The sequence below is a fragment of the Haplochromis burtoni genome, unplaced genomic scaffold, assembly GCF_018398535.1.
Source record: "Haplochromis burtoni strain Fernald_Lab_line unplaced genomic scaffold, NCSU_Asbu1 Contig_43, whole genome shotgun sequence".
Lineage (NCBI taxonomy): Eukaryota > Metazoa > Chordata > Actinopteri > Cichliformes > Cichlidae > Haplochromis > Haplochromis burtoni.
In genome coordinates this window covers 1744960-1761713 of record NW_024582404.1, presented here as the reverse complement: position 1 = coordinate 1761713, position 16754 = coordinate 1744960, and the positions used below count along the sequence as shown (strand labels likewise).

General features: G+C 42.5%; 1 protein-coding gene across 1 annotated transcript in view; it reads right to left on the bottom strand.

The window, feature by feature from the left end:
* The window catches only part of LOC102299138, a 178958-nt gene that overhangs the window by 114007 nt on the left and 48197 nt on the right, over positions 1–16754 (bottom strand). The window contains exon 10 of the mRNA XM_042220112.1: positions 505–16203. Within this exon, the coding sequence (XP_042076046.1) occupies positions 505–16203 (15699 nt within the window). The remainder of the gene's footprint in view (positions 1–504; positions 16204–16754) is intronic.

The following is a 16754-nucleotide window of genomic DNA, read 5'->3' as shown; positions in this document are numbered from 1 at the left end:
GTCCAGCCTGCCTCTACGGTGTACGCTGTAATGCCATGATAAATCTATCAGTTTGATTCATATAAACAAATTGGCTAAGGCTTGGAAATAATTCAGAGAACTGCAGGGGACAGAGGAAGGAGGGGCTTTTTAACCACCTCACCAGTGGAAAGGTAATAAATAAGAGCCGCCGGTTTCGTCATTCATTTTGCTTCCATCACTGTCACAAAAGCTATTACTGAGGTGGTGTAAGCACAAAATAGCTGCAGTACATTTACACTTGATGGTTAGCACTTTCTAAACATGTTATCATTTCCTGTGCCTCGATCATGTCAGATATCTGGTAACTGGTTTCCATGTATGGCTATGGAGTTGCAGAATGAGAATGGGACTGGAGTGTCCTAATGAAAACTAATTAGGAAAAAGGGGGGAAAATGGGAAAAGAAAAGCGGGAAAAGGGCTGTACATTTATCTATGCTAGCATGATAAATGAAGAATGCCATTTATCATGTACATTGCACTAGCCTTTTCATAGCTTCCTTCGTTAACTGTTCCTTTGGTTGATCCATTTCCAGTTCTGCATGCACGACATCAGGTGCGTTTACTTCACTCTTATCTAACTCACATGGGGTGCCCATTAACTGAGGTGTATCTAAACTTTCTATTTGGGAAACAGAGTGCGAAGGAACACCAGACAGAGGTGACTGTGCTAAGCTGTCACAGCTTCCTGTTTTTGAAGTTTCTGTTGGTCCTTCTGTATCACTGCCATCTTCACTTTCAGTTTCTCCAGAACCTGGGGAAGGTTTATCAGGTTCTGGATCCTCACATTCAGTAGGTTTTGGAGTTTCAGACTGAGGCTCTACGCTGACCACAGGAGGGGTGGATTCAGGTCTGGGAGAGTCAGAGTTACCAAACATTGAGGTAAGTTTCATGCCGAACACAGATGAAACGGATGCTTCCTCCTTTCCAGTTGACTTTTCATCATGGAAAATACCAGCTGAAAGGCTTTTAAAACCAGAAAATAGACCACCATCAGTTTGTTGTGTCTGAGGTGCCTTTGAAGCAGTGGCTGGAGATGTTGAGGTGGAGAAAAGGGATCCAATCGATGATGTACCTTCAGCAGCTACAGACAAAAAGCCTAATTTTGGGGCAGTGAGACCTGGAATTTCAAAGATGCCCTTGTTTTCTGGAGCTGTGGGTGGTGCTGCTTTGTCAGACACTGCAGTAACTGGCCCTTCTGAATGCTCTACATGTTCATCATCCCCTGATTGTTTCTCAGTAGTTTGAATAATAGATTCAGTGAGAGAATTTCCTTCTGCTTCCGTTTCTTTTTGTTCCGTCTCCTTCACCAAACCTTTTTCAGGAAGTTCAGATTCTGTGCTCTTGACATGTCCATCTTCAGATAAAGGTATCTCTGGTTTTTCAGTGATTGCACAGTCTGTCACATTAGCAGAAAGCTCATCAGGTCTACACTGTGTACCAGACTGTTGAGTTTCCTCAGGTTTTGTTGTCTCGGGACCTTTGAACATACCAAGTAAGTCACTTGTAAGAGATTCTGAAGCAATACTACTTGGAAGGCCAAAAAATGAGCTTTTCTGTTGTTGCTGTTGCTGTTGCTGTTGATGTTGCTGTTGCGGTTGTGGTGGTGGCTGACGAGACGCAGGTGATGAACCAAAAAGTGAGGCAGCTGAACTTGAAAAAAATCCACCAACAGTTGGTGATTTACTTTGTGTATTTGGGGCAGAGAACATAGACATAAACCCAGAAAATGGAGCTGGTTCAGGTGGCTTTTGTGGCCCTGGCTGTCTTGGACCAGCCATTCTTGGCCCACTCATTCGTGGTGCTCCCATTCGCGGCCCACCCATTCTTGGTACTCCCATTCTTTGGACTTGTGGACCAAGAGGCCTGGTCATACCCGGCCTAGGTTGTTGTTGTGGTGGAGGAGTTGAAGGAGCAAGAGGTGGAATTGAGTTGGTACCAATGGTTTTTTCTTCATTTGTTGAAGAGGCCACTCCTGCCAAAGGTGAACTTTCAGATACCTTTTCTGCAGGTTCTGTAGTAGCATGCTCTAATTCTGCCTCAGTTATTTCTTTTATTGTCTCACTAGATGCGATTTTTGAGTCTTCTTGGACAGCTTTTTCAGAATCTGAAACTGCAGTAACTACAGACTCTGCAGTAACTGTTTCTGGTTTTTGTACCACAGAATCAACTACATTGGTATGTTCAGTGGATTTTTCCTCATCTGTCATTACCTTTTGTTCATCAGCAACTTTTTCCAGCTCACTAGTTAATTTTTCTATAATTGCCTTTACTGTATTTTCTTCACTAGCATCTTCTGAAGTGTGCTCAGTTGATTCTTCTATTTCCAGAACAGCTTTTTGTTCAAAGCTGTCAACTTTCAAAGGCTCTTCAGTTAGCTTTTCTACATCTGCAACTACTGTCTTTTTTTCTGCAGCAACTTTCAAAGCCTCCTCAGATGTTTTTTCTATACCTGTAACACTAGTTTCATCTTCATCAGCAACCTTCAGTAGCTCCTCACTTGGTTTTTCAATCTCTGAAATTGCTAGCTCTGCATTAGTAACAGCCTTATCTTCAACTTTATTTGAACTTGGGTTCTTGTCGGTAGACTCACTAGAAACTTGCAATGCCATTTGCATAGTGTCATTTTTCTCTGAAAGACTTTTGATATCAGCTGTCTCTGCTTCGGCACCTGTGGACTTACTTTCGTCTTTCAAGCTATCAAGTTCTGATTCTGCAAATTTTCTCTCAACATCTACGCTGTCTTTTATCTCTTTATTTTCTTTTTCAGTTTCTGACTCTGCCTGACAAACTTGTTTTTCAGCCTCCACAAGTGTCTCTTTAGAAGTCGTGACATGAGTGTCCACAGTGGAAGCTTTAACCGTGTCTGATGCGTTTTCATCAAAGGGCAATTTCTGTTGTATTGTGGTTTTATTTTCTATATCTCGATCTGTCGAGGGAACAGACATTTTCGTAACATTTTGATCGATGTCTGCAGTTGAGTCTTTGACATCTTGGCATGCCTGTTCTATTTGAGATTCCATCCGAATTGACGATGTAGAAAGAAGCTCTGGGGATATAATTTTTTTGTTCTCAACACAGTCACTCCTTTCTTGTTCTGAGTCATCCTTTGTGCCTTGAGGTTTCACTTGTTCTGAGGCAATTTCCTCCTTATCTGATGATACAGAAAGAGGCTCTGGAGAGACACTTTTTATCTTCTCAACGTGGTCATTCTTTCCTTCTTCCAAGTTATCCTTTGTGTCTGGAGGTTTGACTAGTTCTGAAACAATCTCTTCCTTTACAAAAGCAGTTGTTTCTTGTTCGGGTTTGGTTTCCTCCAAGAAAGACATCCCAAAAAGACCAAACCCAGTTTTAGATTTGTTACTATCAGAACTCCCACCAAGTGAAAAAACAGAGGAAACTTTGAAACCTTCTGATTCAGGTGGTTTAGAAACTGGTAATTGTGCTTCTGATGCTTGTTGGCTTTGTCCACCAAACATCGAAAACAGTCCTTTTCCTGTTATCTCTGAACTGCTGGGTCTTGGTGGTGTAACAGTTGGCCCAGGTGGGCGTACTCTAGGACTAGTTTGAGACTGGGCACCAAGACCACCAAACTTTGAAAACAAACCTGCTCCAGGGGTTTCTTTATTTGTAGTAGAACCAGGGAGTATGCCACCAAATATAGAAGATCCAGTAGAAGGTGCCCTTGGTGTAGCACTACCCATAGGTTGACCTCTGGGACTGGGTGGTTGCTGAGGTGCAGATGAACCAAACATGGAAAACAGACCCTTTCCTGGAGGTTCTTTGGGTGGAGGACCTCTAGGTCGCACACTTCCAACAGTTGGACCTCTTGGAGCAGGTGATGCTTGACTACTGGCTCCACCAAACATGGAGAATAAACCTTTTCCCTGTGGCTCTTGTGGCGTTGGTGTTGTTTCTTTGGATCCAGGTGAAGATGGGGTACTTGACCCACCAAACATTGAAAGCAATCCTGTCCCAGGAGCGTCTTTGGCAGATGAGCCAGGAAGAATACCACCAAGTAATGATATACCAGGGGAGGAAGTCTGCTGTGAGTTTGGAGTAGAGCCACTAAATAAAGAAAATAATCCTTTACCTGCTTGTTCATCCTCAGGTTGATCAACCTTGCCAGCAGAACTGTCCTCCTTGGAAACTATTATTTCCTCTGTGAGAGGTTTGACAGGACTGGGCTTAGGTTCAGACAAGGAGACATCCTTTTGAGTTTCGTCATAAAGTGGTTGGACTTTTTCAGGCAATTTTGCATCTGAGACTGAGGGTAATTCTTCTGGTGACACATTTTCATGTGACTGTACTCCTTCAGACAGTACGATTTCTGAAGATGTGCTCTCCCTCTTATTAGCTAGAGCGTCAAGTGTTTCAGGAGCATTGGAGGATTTTATTACTGAAGTTGTATTGCCAACCTGGCCAGCCAGATCACCGAGTTGTTCAACCACATCAAGTGTTGTATTGTCTGGAACTGATAATTTTGCATCCTTGGAAGTCAGTTCAGTTTGTGGCTCGTTGGCTTCAGTACTCTCTGATATTCCTTCAGCTCTAGAGAGCACATCATCTGTAGTTGAACATTTTTCAGTCATGATGTGCTGTGAGTCTCTCTCTGCAAGAGTACTACTTTCTGCAGTCAGTATAAGTGGCATTTCTGGTGAAGAGGTCTTGATTTGTTCTAATTCAGTGGATAGCTCTGTGCTACATATTTCTGTAGCTCTAGCCTCCTTAGATATCTCAGACTCTGAAACAGAATAGTCAGGTAAAGAATCTTTACATTCTGCATCGGGAGCAGTTTCTTTAGAAACACTGGCCTCTGGGATTTCAGGCGTGCTACATTCACTAAATTCATGCTCATTTGTCTCTTCTTCTGGTGAACTTGCTGCCGAGACAAAAATATGGGGCAGCCTGATATAAGGTTTTTGGTCACCTGGTTCAATTTGTGTCTCAGGTATTTCAGAGCCAATGCCAATGTAAATTGACTTTTGATGTTGACTTTTATCCTGTGATCCATTAGACAAAGAATTTTCACCACACTCAGTATTGCCATCGGAAGACTCTGTGGCTACAGTTTGTTTGGAATGCTCTAGAATCTCATGCATAGATATGTCTGATTCTGGTACAAACATTTTATCCGTGATGACAGAACCCTCTTTGCCACCTGCTTCTGATATAACTTCTGACAGTGTTTGCGAAGGTTCTGCTGAACTGTCAAAACTCAGAATTCCCTTGGGTGGCATGGTATCTGATGGCTTTGTTAGTACCTTTTCAGGAAAAGGCCTTTCTTTATCTTGTGTTTCTTTCTCTGGGATTGCATTTAGCATTGACGGTGGTTGCTGATATTCTTGAGAAAGAGATGAAGGCAAACCATGTACTGGCAACTCACTGATGTTGGAAACCATAGGCAGTATCACTGGTGACGTTTCAGAGCTTATATCACTTAAAATGGAATCGTTGTTTCTATGTTCAGATTTGCTTATTAGTGATTGGGTCGGATCCAGCTCTGTCCGTAGGGCTGCAGATTGATCCTTTGTTGATTCAGATGAAAAGGAAGAAGTTACTTTATCTTTAACCACCACTGATCTAGAGTCCTCAAAGGATTTTGTTTGTGTAACTGGATAGGTAATTTCTTTCCTGTTTGATATGTCATTATTTTCACTGGTCAATCTAGAACCAAAGTTAGCTTGGTCAGTAACAGGCAGAGAACTTGACACAATAAGACTTTGTGAGCTTAAAGCAGTTTTTTCTTGAAGCCCAGCAGGGGTTACTGGGGGGGTGGTCTGTTTAATATCAGCTGTCACCTGTGTTCCAGTAAATTGCGTCCTTTGGTCCTCGGATGTAGACATAAGCTGGTGGGACGGAGCAGCAGCTGGCATTGTACTGGCAGATGGTTGCGATCCAGCACCGCTGAATAATGAAATCAAACCCTTAACAGAGGTAGACCTTGCTGCTGTCACAGATACCTCTGGTTGTTGCAATTGAGCCCCAAAGTCTTGGTTAGGAAAGCTAATCTTTAATGGTTGTGTACGCACAGGATCACATTTTGTAGACTGTTGGGATATAGATGTGCTAATGTTCAAAGATTCAGTTGGTGTGGAATATTGTTGGACAGTGACATGTGTTTGGGTTTGAGTATACTGTTTTGATAGTTCAAGAGATCCTGTCACAGATGCCTCTGGTTGTTGCAATTCAGCCCCAAAGTTCTGGTTAGGAAAGTTGCTCTTTAATGGTTGTACAGGTAGTGGATCACATTTTGTGGATGGTTGGGATACAGATGTGCTTACTTTTAAAGGTACGGTTGGTGTGGAATACTGCTTATAAGTGACAGGGGTTTGGTATTGACTAGAATGTTTTGACAGTTCAAGAGGTCCTTTTGAAAAATCTTCTGTTGCCATACTTTGTACAGGTTGTATGCCAGAAGACTGTGGAGAAGGTTCAGGTCTAGGCCTACCATCTGGTTGCTGACTAAGTGAAAGATTATGAACATTGTGTGTGGTGGGATCATTTTGGATTGTACCATACAGTTGATGGGTAGATGCAGAAGGCAATGCATGTCCATTACTTGATACTATTTCACTGTTTGGCAGGATTTCCTCAGTGCTCTCATAGCTGTCCACAGTTGCCTGCTTAATAAGAATTTGGGGTCTAGATAAAATGTCAAACTGAACACTTGGATCATGTCTTTCCACCTTTAAAGGTATTGGCTGAGATGTAATAATTGCTGGAGTCCAACCAGCTTTAGCACCAGAATGTTGATATTGCTGTTGCACAGCTGAATGTTGGGTTTGCTGCTGCTGAGACAGTGGATCATGTTTTTTGTAATCAACATTTGCACAACTGATCGGTTGATATGCATTGTTTAGTGAAGATCTCTTGGGTTCCTCTATAGCCTGAGGAGGCTGTGTCTTCATTTGAACAGGTACAGGAGATAACACTGAAGTAGTCAATGACTCAGAGTTTATTCCTGTTCCCAACTGCCATCTAGAATTTATTCCAGGTTGGATGGTAGAGTTTTTATCAGGTAAATATTCCCTGTATTGCAAAGGCTTCTGAGTATCTTCTCTGATATCTTCAGTACTGGCTGCAGGTGTGTATGGTTGGTGACAGTAGATACCATTTTGAGATTGTGACGAAATATAAGAAGAAGAAAAATCCTTTGTATTTTGATCTCTAACAACTGTGATTTTGTTTTGAAGATCTACAGTTAGGTTCACAATACCATCTGGTGTTTCCCTTTCTAACGGCCTTTCGGTTTTCCTTCTTTCAAACATTTCTTTTTTTGCTTTAACATTTGAAAAGTTCATGGGCTCTTCAGCTTTTGGCTCAATTTGATTACTTAAAGCACTAGGCTTTAGGCTGTCTTTTGCTGAGAAGTTCACTGGTTTATTTTGTTGCCACATGTCCTTAGAGATGGCATTTGGCCCAGAAAATACATCATTACATTGGTAGGGAAATATATTTGTGTGCAATCTCTCAGTTTTGCTGATTCTACTCAAAACTTGTCTTCCTTGTTGATTTGCAGATTGTGTCACTATAAGTGGTACACCAACAGAACCATTTCTTATCATATTTGCCTTGTTTTTGATCAGTGGAACAACTCCAGTTGACAAGGTATCAGGCACTGTTTCAGACCATTTCTCCTGTGGTTTTGGAGACATGTCTAGGTAGCTTTTGATAGAATTAGCAGGTGCAGATATTTCTTGACATCCACTTTGAACATATCCTTGTTGTATTGGCACCTGTGAGCCAGCCACTGTTGGCTGCCTTTTAGTTTGTATCTGAGATAGGTGGGTTTCCACAATTAGTGGTACACCAACAGAATCCCCTTGTGAATATGAAAAGCCTGACGGTCTTATCCTTACCAGTGATACTGGATCTGAATAGTTTACCATCGCATCTGATTTACCTGTCTTTGTTGACATATCGATTGTGCTTTTAATAGAGTTTGCTGGAGATGTAGCAGGTGATTTCATTTGGGTAATGACTGATAGCTGTGAAGTTATCTGATTTGAATGGAGAAAGGCCTCAGATTTTCTGTGCCATGGTTGTTGACACAGAATAGAACCTGAGTGAGTTTGAAGCTTATTCATAGCTGTTTGCTGGGCATTTGCATTTGAACTTCTTATGTTACCAAGAGGTACTTCAGATGGGTTATCAACAACTAATGGTATGCCAACAGAATTATTTCGTACAAATTCATGTGCACTTGGCTTGCTTCTTGTTAGTGGTAGAGCTTCAGAAAGAGTATCATTTGTTCCCACTTCTAGATGTGCCTCCTTAAATTTGGCAGAAGATTTAGAAGTCATGTCTAGTGTGGCCTTAACTGCATTGGCTGGTGCTGTGGCTTGACAGAGTGTTTTGCCAGTTTCAAGAGATTCTGTAAACTGTCCAAGAAGAGGTCGCTGCCTTGGTAATGATATCCTCCTATCACCACATGAAGTCTCCTCTTTTGTGTTAGAAGATCTTATTTGAATCGTTCCAACAGTAAGAGGAAGCTTTTTCTCAACAGGAACGTAATTAGTATACTCTATTGTTTGTTCCGTTGGCTCTTGAAATTCTGCCTTATTTGACAAGTCAATGGATTCGTGACAACTGAGACTTTTGTCCGTCTTTTCAGAAGGTAATGTTTTTCTCTTTGTCAGTGGCAGTGCCTCACAGATAGGAACAGTTGGCACAACAGTTTGCTGAGTCTGCTGGATTGTTTTCTTTTTAGACATATCTAATGTAGGTTTAATTGAGTTTGCTGGTGAACTGTTCTTCTGAGATTGCTCAGCTGTTCCATTAGACTGATAAGGAGGAGTTGTGGATATCTGTGGGCTCTGCTGCATTTGCAGGCCCACACCAACAGAGCAATTTGGTTGTGGTTCCTGAGTAGCTACTTGTTTTCTGAAAATTGGGCTTAATAGTGGTGAGGTACATACAGGTTGTGCTGATTTCATTTTTGCAGTTTGTTTAAGATCACTATTGAGGCCAGAGGCTTTACTAGAAACATCAGTAACTGAAGAGCTAACACTACTGTGAGAACTCGCTGACAATTTAGAGGTAGAAGACGGCTTGGGTGAATTGCCTGCTTCAACTTTAGTGCAGTTTGTCTCAGTCATTATATGGGTACTCTGAGAGCCTGGGAGCTTTTGGATATGAACTACAGAAGTTACATGGCTGGTTGTAACTTCTGGCCTGGACAATCTTCTCTCTGATTTCTTGTGAGGATCAGCATGCCTGTGATCAGTCTGAGAACATGTTGGACTTTGCTGTAATGTGTTCATAGTGCCATATTCTGAATCAGGCCATTCAACTTCATCTTCCTCAGTTTGTTTGGTAAGATCTACAGCAATGGTAGTCTGGCCAGTCAAGTTAGTGTTCGCCTGAGTATCAATGGACTGTTTCTCTTTGAATCTTTTTAACTTGTACTTTGTGAAGTCAACAACTTCAATTCTCTGTGCAGACTTTACAATGTCATCGGTTGCACCTTTTTGTTTGACATTTTTGATTTGTTTCATTGTGGCAGAACAGTCTATGACTTTATTGCATATTTGAGAGCTGGCAGTGGTTAAAAGTGATGTCCGATTTCTATTGTAAAGGTAAGCTTCACTGTATGTATCCGAGCTGTCATTTAAAATATGTAACTGGGGTGTAAGTTGCTGAGAGGATTTTTGTGGTTGATTTTGAGACAGGGAAGCACTTTCATCAGTTGCTAAAGAACTGTTCACCTTGCTAATGCTAGACATCCCAGTGACTGTGATTTGATTTGGTTGTGATAATACTCTGGGTCTCTCTGCTTGAGAGGGCTGTCTTGCAAGCCTATGTCGCTGTGGTGAAACTGAAGGTACAGTTGAGGTAGATGTCGTGGATGAAATCTTAATAGAAACTGCCTGTGATGGAGATGCTGCAGAGCTGACACCTGTACTAACAGCTGGTGGTGTCGGGAGTTTCCTTCCTGAATACACAGGTCCTGGTATTTTTTGAGCTGATGGGCTCCCTGAAAGAATCCTTGATGTCTCTGAAACCTTGTTAGACACTGGTGGTGATGTAGCAGGTGTTGATGACTGTATTCTAGTTTTACTTGTATCAGTCTTGGAAGGCCTTTTAACAGCTTCTCCAGCAGCTGAAACTATAGAGCTTGACTTTTGTCTTGGTGGTTCTGCAAGTACATCCTCTGCAGGTGCAATCCTGATTTCAGGAATTTGGGAGTATCTATTTGGAAAGATTTGTGTTGAACGATACCTTGGAGAATGTGCTGATGAGGTTGTATTTACATCTGCTATTGCCTGATTCTTCCAATATGGCCCTCCATGTCCACCTTTCAGTGACTTTAAAGTCATATCAGCGGCCTCTATTGGTTCCTCTTGATGGTCATGAGTATTTTGTAACGATTCTACATTGATCTTTTTTAGCTTGTACACAGAAAAGTCTACAGGTTGTTCTGCTTGGGAAGATAGCGATTCCTGAAACATTTGAGAAAAGCTTTCCAAATTCATGTTCATTATTTTCTCACCCTTTTTGAGTGCAGAGGTTAGGTTCACAGGAGCATCAGAAAGAACTAACCCATTCTGCTGGTCACCTTGAATCCAGAAGCCTTCATTTTCAGTGTAAAAGGGGATTTTAAAACCACAAAGGGTAACTTTATCCCTTTCTTTTTGTTTCAGAATTTTAGCAATATTTTCAGTGATATTTCCAAGAGCTTGTACATCCTCCGGTGTAGCACAGGCATAGAGATGTTTACCAGCTCTGTCAGTTAAAAGAGAATAAATGTAATCCTCATTTGTATAGACATAATATCCACAGTCCCCAGCCTCAGCTGGCCACCACAGCCCTTGTTCCAATAGTAAAAGCCATTGTTGATACCACTCAGAGTCCTTAAATAGCATTTGTTCTTCTGCATCTCCTGTAATGCCTGCAGATCTGCTTAAATCCAGGGCACCACGTCTTAAATCCATTGGACCCTTTTTTGTGGCAAGTTGTTTTAAAAACTCAGTTGCTGATTTCAAATCAAAGTCTTTATCTTTTAAATGACTAACAGTAGTTTCTTCCACCATTTTGCTAAATTCCTGTCCTCTGCATTCAGTGAGCGACTGGCATCTACTTAACTGGGTCTTTGTTTTTTCCGTAGACAGATTCAGCGCACTGCCTCTAACGATCCAAGGTTTAGCATTTCCAGCAAGATTATTCAATTGGTCACAGCTACTCCAGGATTTGTTATCTCTGCAGCTCATGTCAAACAGAATAACATCTTCACCTGGCTCAAGGAAACGATTTCTGCTTCCAAAAAGCTGGGCAGCAGAATCCCTCCAAGGATGTGAGGGTACATTAAAGCCACTAATGTCCATTTCTTTAGGTTTCAAACATGTTTGATTCTCCCATTGAGGTGGTCTAACTGTAGGAGCCATATGCCCTTGGTATGTTTGGTAGCCTTCCTGGACTTGAGTTGCAAGGGATTCAGCAAGGATATAATCATTGAGTTGTTGCCACAAAAGAGCTTCAATAAGACACTGATGCTCATAGAGGTCTGGTGGAATAACACCATGCTCTGTAAAGTTGTATAAAAGATCCTTGTAACCATACTCATCTGCTGTTCCATACAAGAGACGTTGTATTTCCTCAAGATAACGTCGCGTTGGAGAAATTGTAGGATCTTGCAAGCCCTGAGAATGTGTGGCTTCTTTACAAGTCTCAACAGTGGAAGTGACTGGACTGCCACTCGTTAGAGTTGCTGTACTTGAATGGATATCCACCTTACTCTTTGGTAGTAAATGATCGAAGCAGCCTTTTTCATTTTCCTTTCCAGGAGCAGAAGTACTGTCATTGGTGCCCGTTTTTAAAATACTTGATAACAGACTAGGAGACCTGCTACTTGCGCTGGTTTTTTGTTCTTCCTTTCCAAGTTGAGGAGTAGATGGCTGCTGTGTTTTTGATGGTGATTCCTCAGTGGCACTAAAAAGGCTTTTGAGAAAACCTTTTTGAGATGTACTTTTTAAGTCCTTATCTTTATCTCCCACATCTTGGGAGGAATGCATTTCTACAGGTTTAGTTCTCTGAATCTGAGGTCGGCCCTGTCCTGTATGTGGCTGCTTTGGTTCCTGTATTTTCTGATCAGCAGGTGGGGGTGGCGACTGTTCCACAGTACCTGAAATTTTGTTTAAAATGCCAGAGAATAATCCCCCTGATTCAGATTGAGCTGGAGTTTGTCCAGGCTTATCAGATGGCTGACCTCCCTGTACAGGTTGAGGTGACGGTTGTTCCTGTGGTGCGCTGTCAACGGATGCAAGCTTAAGAAAACCTGAGAGCAAGCCTCCACTTTGACTCGGCTGCTGAGTTCCAGTTTGTTGAGAGCCTGTTTTACCAGATTGCTGCTGCTGTTGTTGCTGAGGTGATGTTTGACTGAACAGACCAGACAAAAATCCTCCTTGCTGACCTGTTTGAGATGACTGTTGACCTACAGGTTGGCTGGGTCCAGCTAAATTTGATTTATTGCCTTGTTGAGATGCAGTCTGTGGGGTGGGCTGTTGTGGTGCATTATCACTAGCAGCCAATTTATTAAAAAGCCCTGACAATAGTCCCCCCTGTTGTAGCTCTGGTGCAGAGGCAGCACTTTGCTGAGGTATTTGGTTTTGTCTCCGGAGAGGTTGTCTGTTACCTTGTTGTGGTTGCTGTTGGTTTCTACTGACAGGTGGCTGTTGCTGAGGTGGAGGAGTAGGACCTGTTGAAAATAACCCAGAGAAAAAGCCTCCCTGTTGACTAGATGCTTGTTGAGTAATGTTAGGCCCTGGTCTTTGTGCTTGTTGCTGTTCAGGTTGACTCCCCACTGTAGACTGTGGAGTAGCTGCATCTGTAATTTTGCTAAATAATCCACTGAGCATCCCTGCAGGACTACTGGGGGGTTGCTGTGGTGGGAGTTGGTTTTGCCGTTGTAGGTTTTGCCTATTGGTGGGTTGCTGAATGGGCTGGTTCCCAGGTTTGACAGTCCGCGACTGGTTTTGTGAGTGCTGGGTTTGGTTAGCTGGAGCAGAGTCTTGAGCTCCCATTCCAAAAAGACCAGAGAGGAAGCCACCTTGCTGAGGAGGATGTTCTTGCTGGGAACCAGTTTCTGGGAATTTTAGCAAACCTCCAAACAATCCACTAGGTTGTGGTGTTGTTCCTGTTTCTGTTGGAGGTGGTTTGGGTGGTGTTTGGTCTGTCTGTTTGCTCGGTTTCTGGTCTGAGGCTGCAGGCTGTTTTAGCTGTGAGTCAGATGGAGTCCCTCCTGACAAAATCCCTGCTGACTGAGTAGGAGTCATCCCTTGGCTCAAGTTTTGATCAGATCCTTCCATTTTTGCTTTATGGTCAGCCACTTCTGGTTGTAACTCATGGCTAGCAAGATTTGGTTGAGACCCAGACACTGTGTCTGTGGCTTTTTTTAAGATCCCAGATAACAGTCCTACAGATGATGGCTGAGCAGAAGTAGGCTGTTCTTGCTTTGGAGTTGAAATTTGACTAGATTGTCCTCCTGGTAACGTGGATGAGGACTGATTCGTAGAAGCAGAGACATCAGAGGCAAATTTTAAAAATCCAGACAACAGTCCTCCTGACTGTTGTGTGGCAGACGTTTGCTGTGTTTGGGGAGAAGACTGGGAAGGTGGTGAAAATAGACCTGAGAACAGCCCACCCTGTTGAGACTGAGTGTTTCCTCCTTCAATTTTCATTACAGAAGAATCAGAATCAGTTGATCCAAGTTTCAACAATCCAGAAAGAAATCCTTGAGTCTGTGAGGCTTCTGGTTGCGATTCATCTTGTTCCACAGATTTGGGAGGACTTTGATTTTTAGATCTCGCAGTTGATTCAGACTGAACATCTAGCTTGGACTGGGAATCTTTTTCAGATGACATTTGCTCTTGGCACAAAGGTTCTGTTTTGCAAACGGTGCCCTCTGTGATATCAGACACTATTTGTTCAGTTTGGTCAGTAGGTTTGGTTAATATCACGGTGGGAGTCATTTGTTGCTTCATGGGTTCCTTAGCTGGTTCATTTGGGGTTACTTTAAAAAGGTTTGAAAACCACCCAGTTTCTGTGTTTCCTTTGGGTAAACTTTCAAGAAGTGCTGCACGACTTGGAGAGGGTGTTCTTGTAGGGGTTGGGGTTGGACTCTTTGGCGTGGCACTGGCATCTTCACCAGATGCAAACTTAAGAATCCCTGATAGCATGCCCCCTTCTGCCTTTGGTGGGGCTGTTGTTGCGGAAATATTTTCTGAGAAAAATGGAAGTTTGAGTTTGGTACCTAAAAATGACTCATCTGCAGGCTTGGTGTCACTCTGCTGGGAACTTTCTGGAGGAGTTGTTGACATTAGTGAAGAAAGAGACTTTTTAAAAGGACTGAAAAATCCTGCTTCCTCTGAACTGCTTTCAGGTTTTGGTTCAGGTACTGGTGAAGATTTTCTTTGCTGAACATCAGGTAGTTCACCAGAGGACTCTGTCTCTGGAAGAAGCTCTACTGACCCACTACCAGTTTCTTGGAAAAGCTCGATTGATCCACTTCCTGTATCTGACAAAAGATCAACTGATCCACTGCCAGAGCCAGTTCTCATTTCACCTGATAATTGCCGGTCTGTTTGTGATCCCTCTCTAATAGTACTCACCGTTTTGTTTACAGGCCCTTGCTGGGAGTCATTGATTGGAGCAGATGCACTTCTTTGCTCTGATGGCTGAGGTGATGGGTCTCTAGATGGTGGTGCACTAGAAAAAAGTCTCAAAGGACTAAGTCTTCCTAACATGGATTCAAAACCAGATGTAGCTTGTTTAGAACCGCTTCCTTGTGAATCTGTACTAAGTGTCGCCGTCTGACTGGCGTCAGCTTGCTGGTTGGATTCGGAAGATTGAAATGGCAAAAGAGACTGAAGGGAAAACTTTTTTTCTGATGTGGGTTCCTGAGAGGCAGGTGGAACTATAGCTACGGGTGGGGAAGTACCACCACTTTTGGGAATAAATGAAAGCAGCTTTGAAATGCCCGACTCAGGTTGGGGTGATGATTGAGAGGTAGGTGGTTCTGTGGCAGTAGCACCAGAGGTTTCTGTGACTTCATTATTCGCTTTGGGGATCAAAGAGAGAAGTTTTGAAATACCAGAGTCTGCTTGGGTTGGTTGGGGAGATGAAGTTGTACCAGTAGCATCTCCCTCAGTGGCAGGCTTTGATCCTGTTATTGTACTAAACAATGAACTCATTGCATTCTTTACTCCAGCTATGCCCTGTTCAACAGCACTATCCTCCTTAGTATCAACTTTGACATCGTCATTACTACTCTCTTTAGGTTGCACAACTTTAGCATCAGTTGGCAGTGCTGGGAGTTTTCGTCTAACTGGTTTAGGCATTGATTCGTAGTTGCTGATCTCCTCTTCTTTTACAGCCAAGTATTCCGACACTGAGTGAACTAAACTCTTTAGTTCATCCATTGGATCTATATATTCTTCACCTGGTTCCTTCACCGGCGACAACATAGGATCTTGTCCATGACTTGACCTCCCTTTACTTGAAAAGTCTTCTCCATAAGGCGGCATATACTTGCCAGGGTAGTAATAACTTTCATATTCATAGCAAGTATCTCCCTCAGTGAATGTCAGGTCATCTAATTCCTCCTCAGAGCCAAAGGAATACTGCATCTCATCTGAACCAACTGAGTTATACTCCCCTCTCTCCCTGATCCTTTCAGCCTCTTCCCGAGCAGCTTCCTCCTCACGAAAAGCTGCATAGTTCTCAAGTGTGTCTTCTAAAGCAGTTTTGGCCCACAGTCTAGTTTTGAAAAGTAGACTCTCTCTATCTGACAGCTGTCGTAGCTGTTTAGCAGAGGGTATTATATCAATTTCAGGAGGTGACGATTCATCCTCAAAGCTGCCGGCTTCCTTGTAGACTAACCGCACTTCTCCACTGCCGAAGGCACGCCTCCGTCTGTGTGTCCTGCCATCCAGCTCCAGCAAGTCCTCTGGGAAATGTGCATCACATTCCACTGTCTGATAGAATCTGCTGACTCTGGACTCGGATGGACTGTCACTAATTTTATAGATGATGCTTTTGTCCTCATCCTCCCACATTTTCTGCTCAGCATCCAAGTAATCGTCCAAGACACCAGAGTCAGGCACTTTGTATTTACTCTCCCAGTCCTCCACACCCATACCTGAATCAACAGGGATTATTTTTACTCCACCCTTACTGTTTGATTTCCTAAAAATAAAGTTAAAAGTACCAAGTGGGAAGCAGCAGAGGACGATGCAAAGAAAAAAGAAAGAAAAAGATATTAAGCATTAGACATGAACCAAAAGCAACAGATCATGCAGAAAAGAAAAGCACTGTAGAATACCTGTGTAGTAAAAAAGAAAACAAAAGACAAGAAATACAGACAGAGGAAAAAGTATGTGATAGTGTGCAAATTTTCATGGTCCATTTTTTTTGTCAGAAAGTTATGCTTTGACGTATGTCAGTTGTGATTGAGAAGTTTTTTGTTTTCACAAAACAAGTTGGGTATAATGGCTTTTCTCCGATTTTGGCAATACATTATATAAAAAAATATTGGTTTCCCATGGCAACACACTCTTTAAATAGAGTAAAAAATGAAACAGTGTGCATCTTATGAGCTACAACACTCATAAAAACCTTTCCTGATTTCAACCTTCAGTGATCTGCCTTTCAAGGTCACCTTATTGTGCGCCTCTGGACTAGTTCCAGTGTAGCTGCCATTTATAGGTCACTCTGTGGAAGTCCTGCGATCACTATTT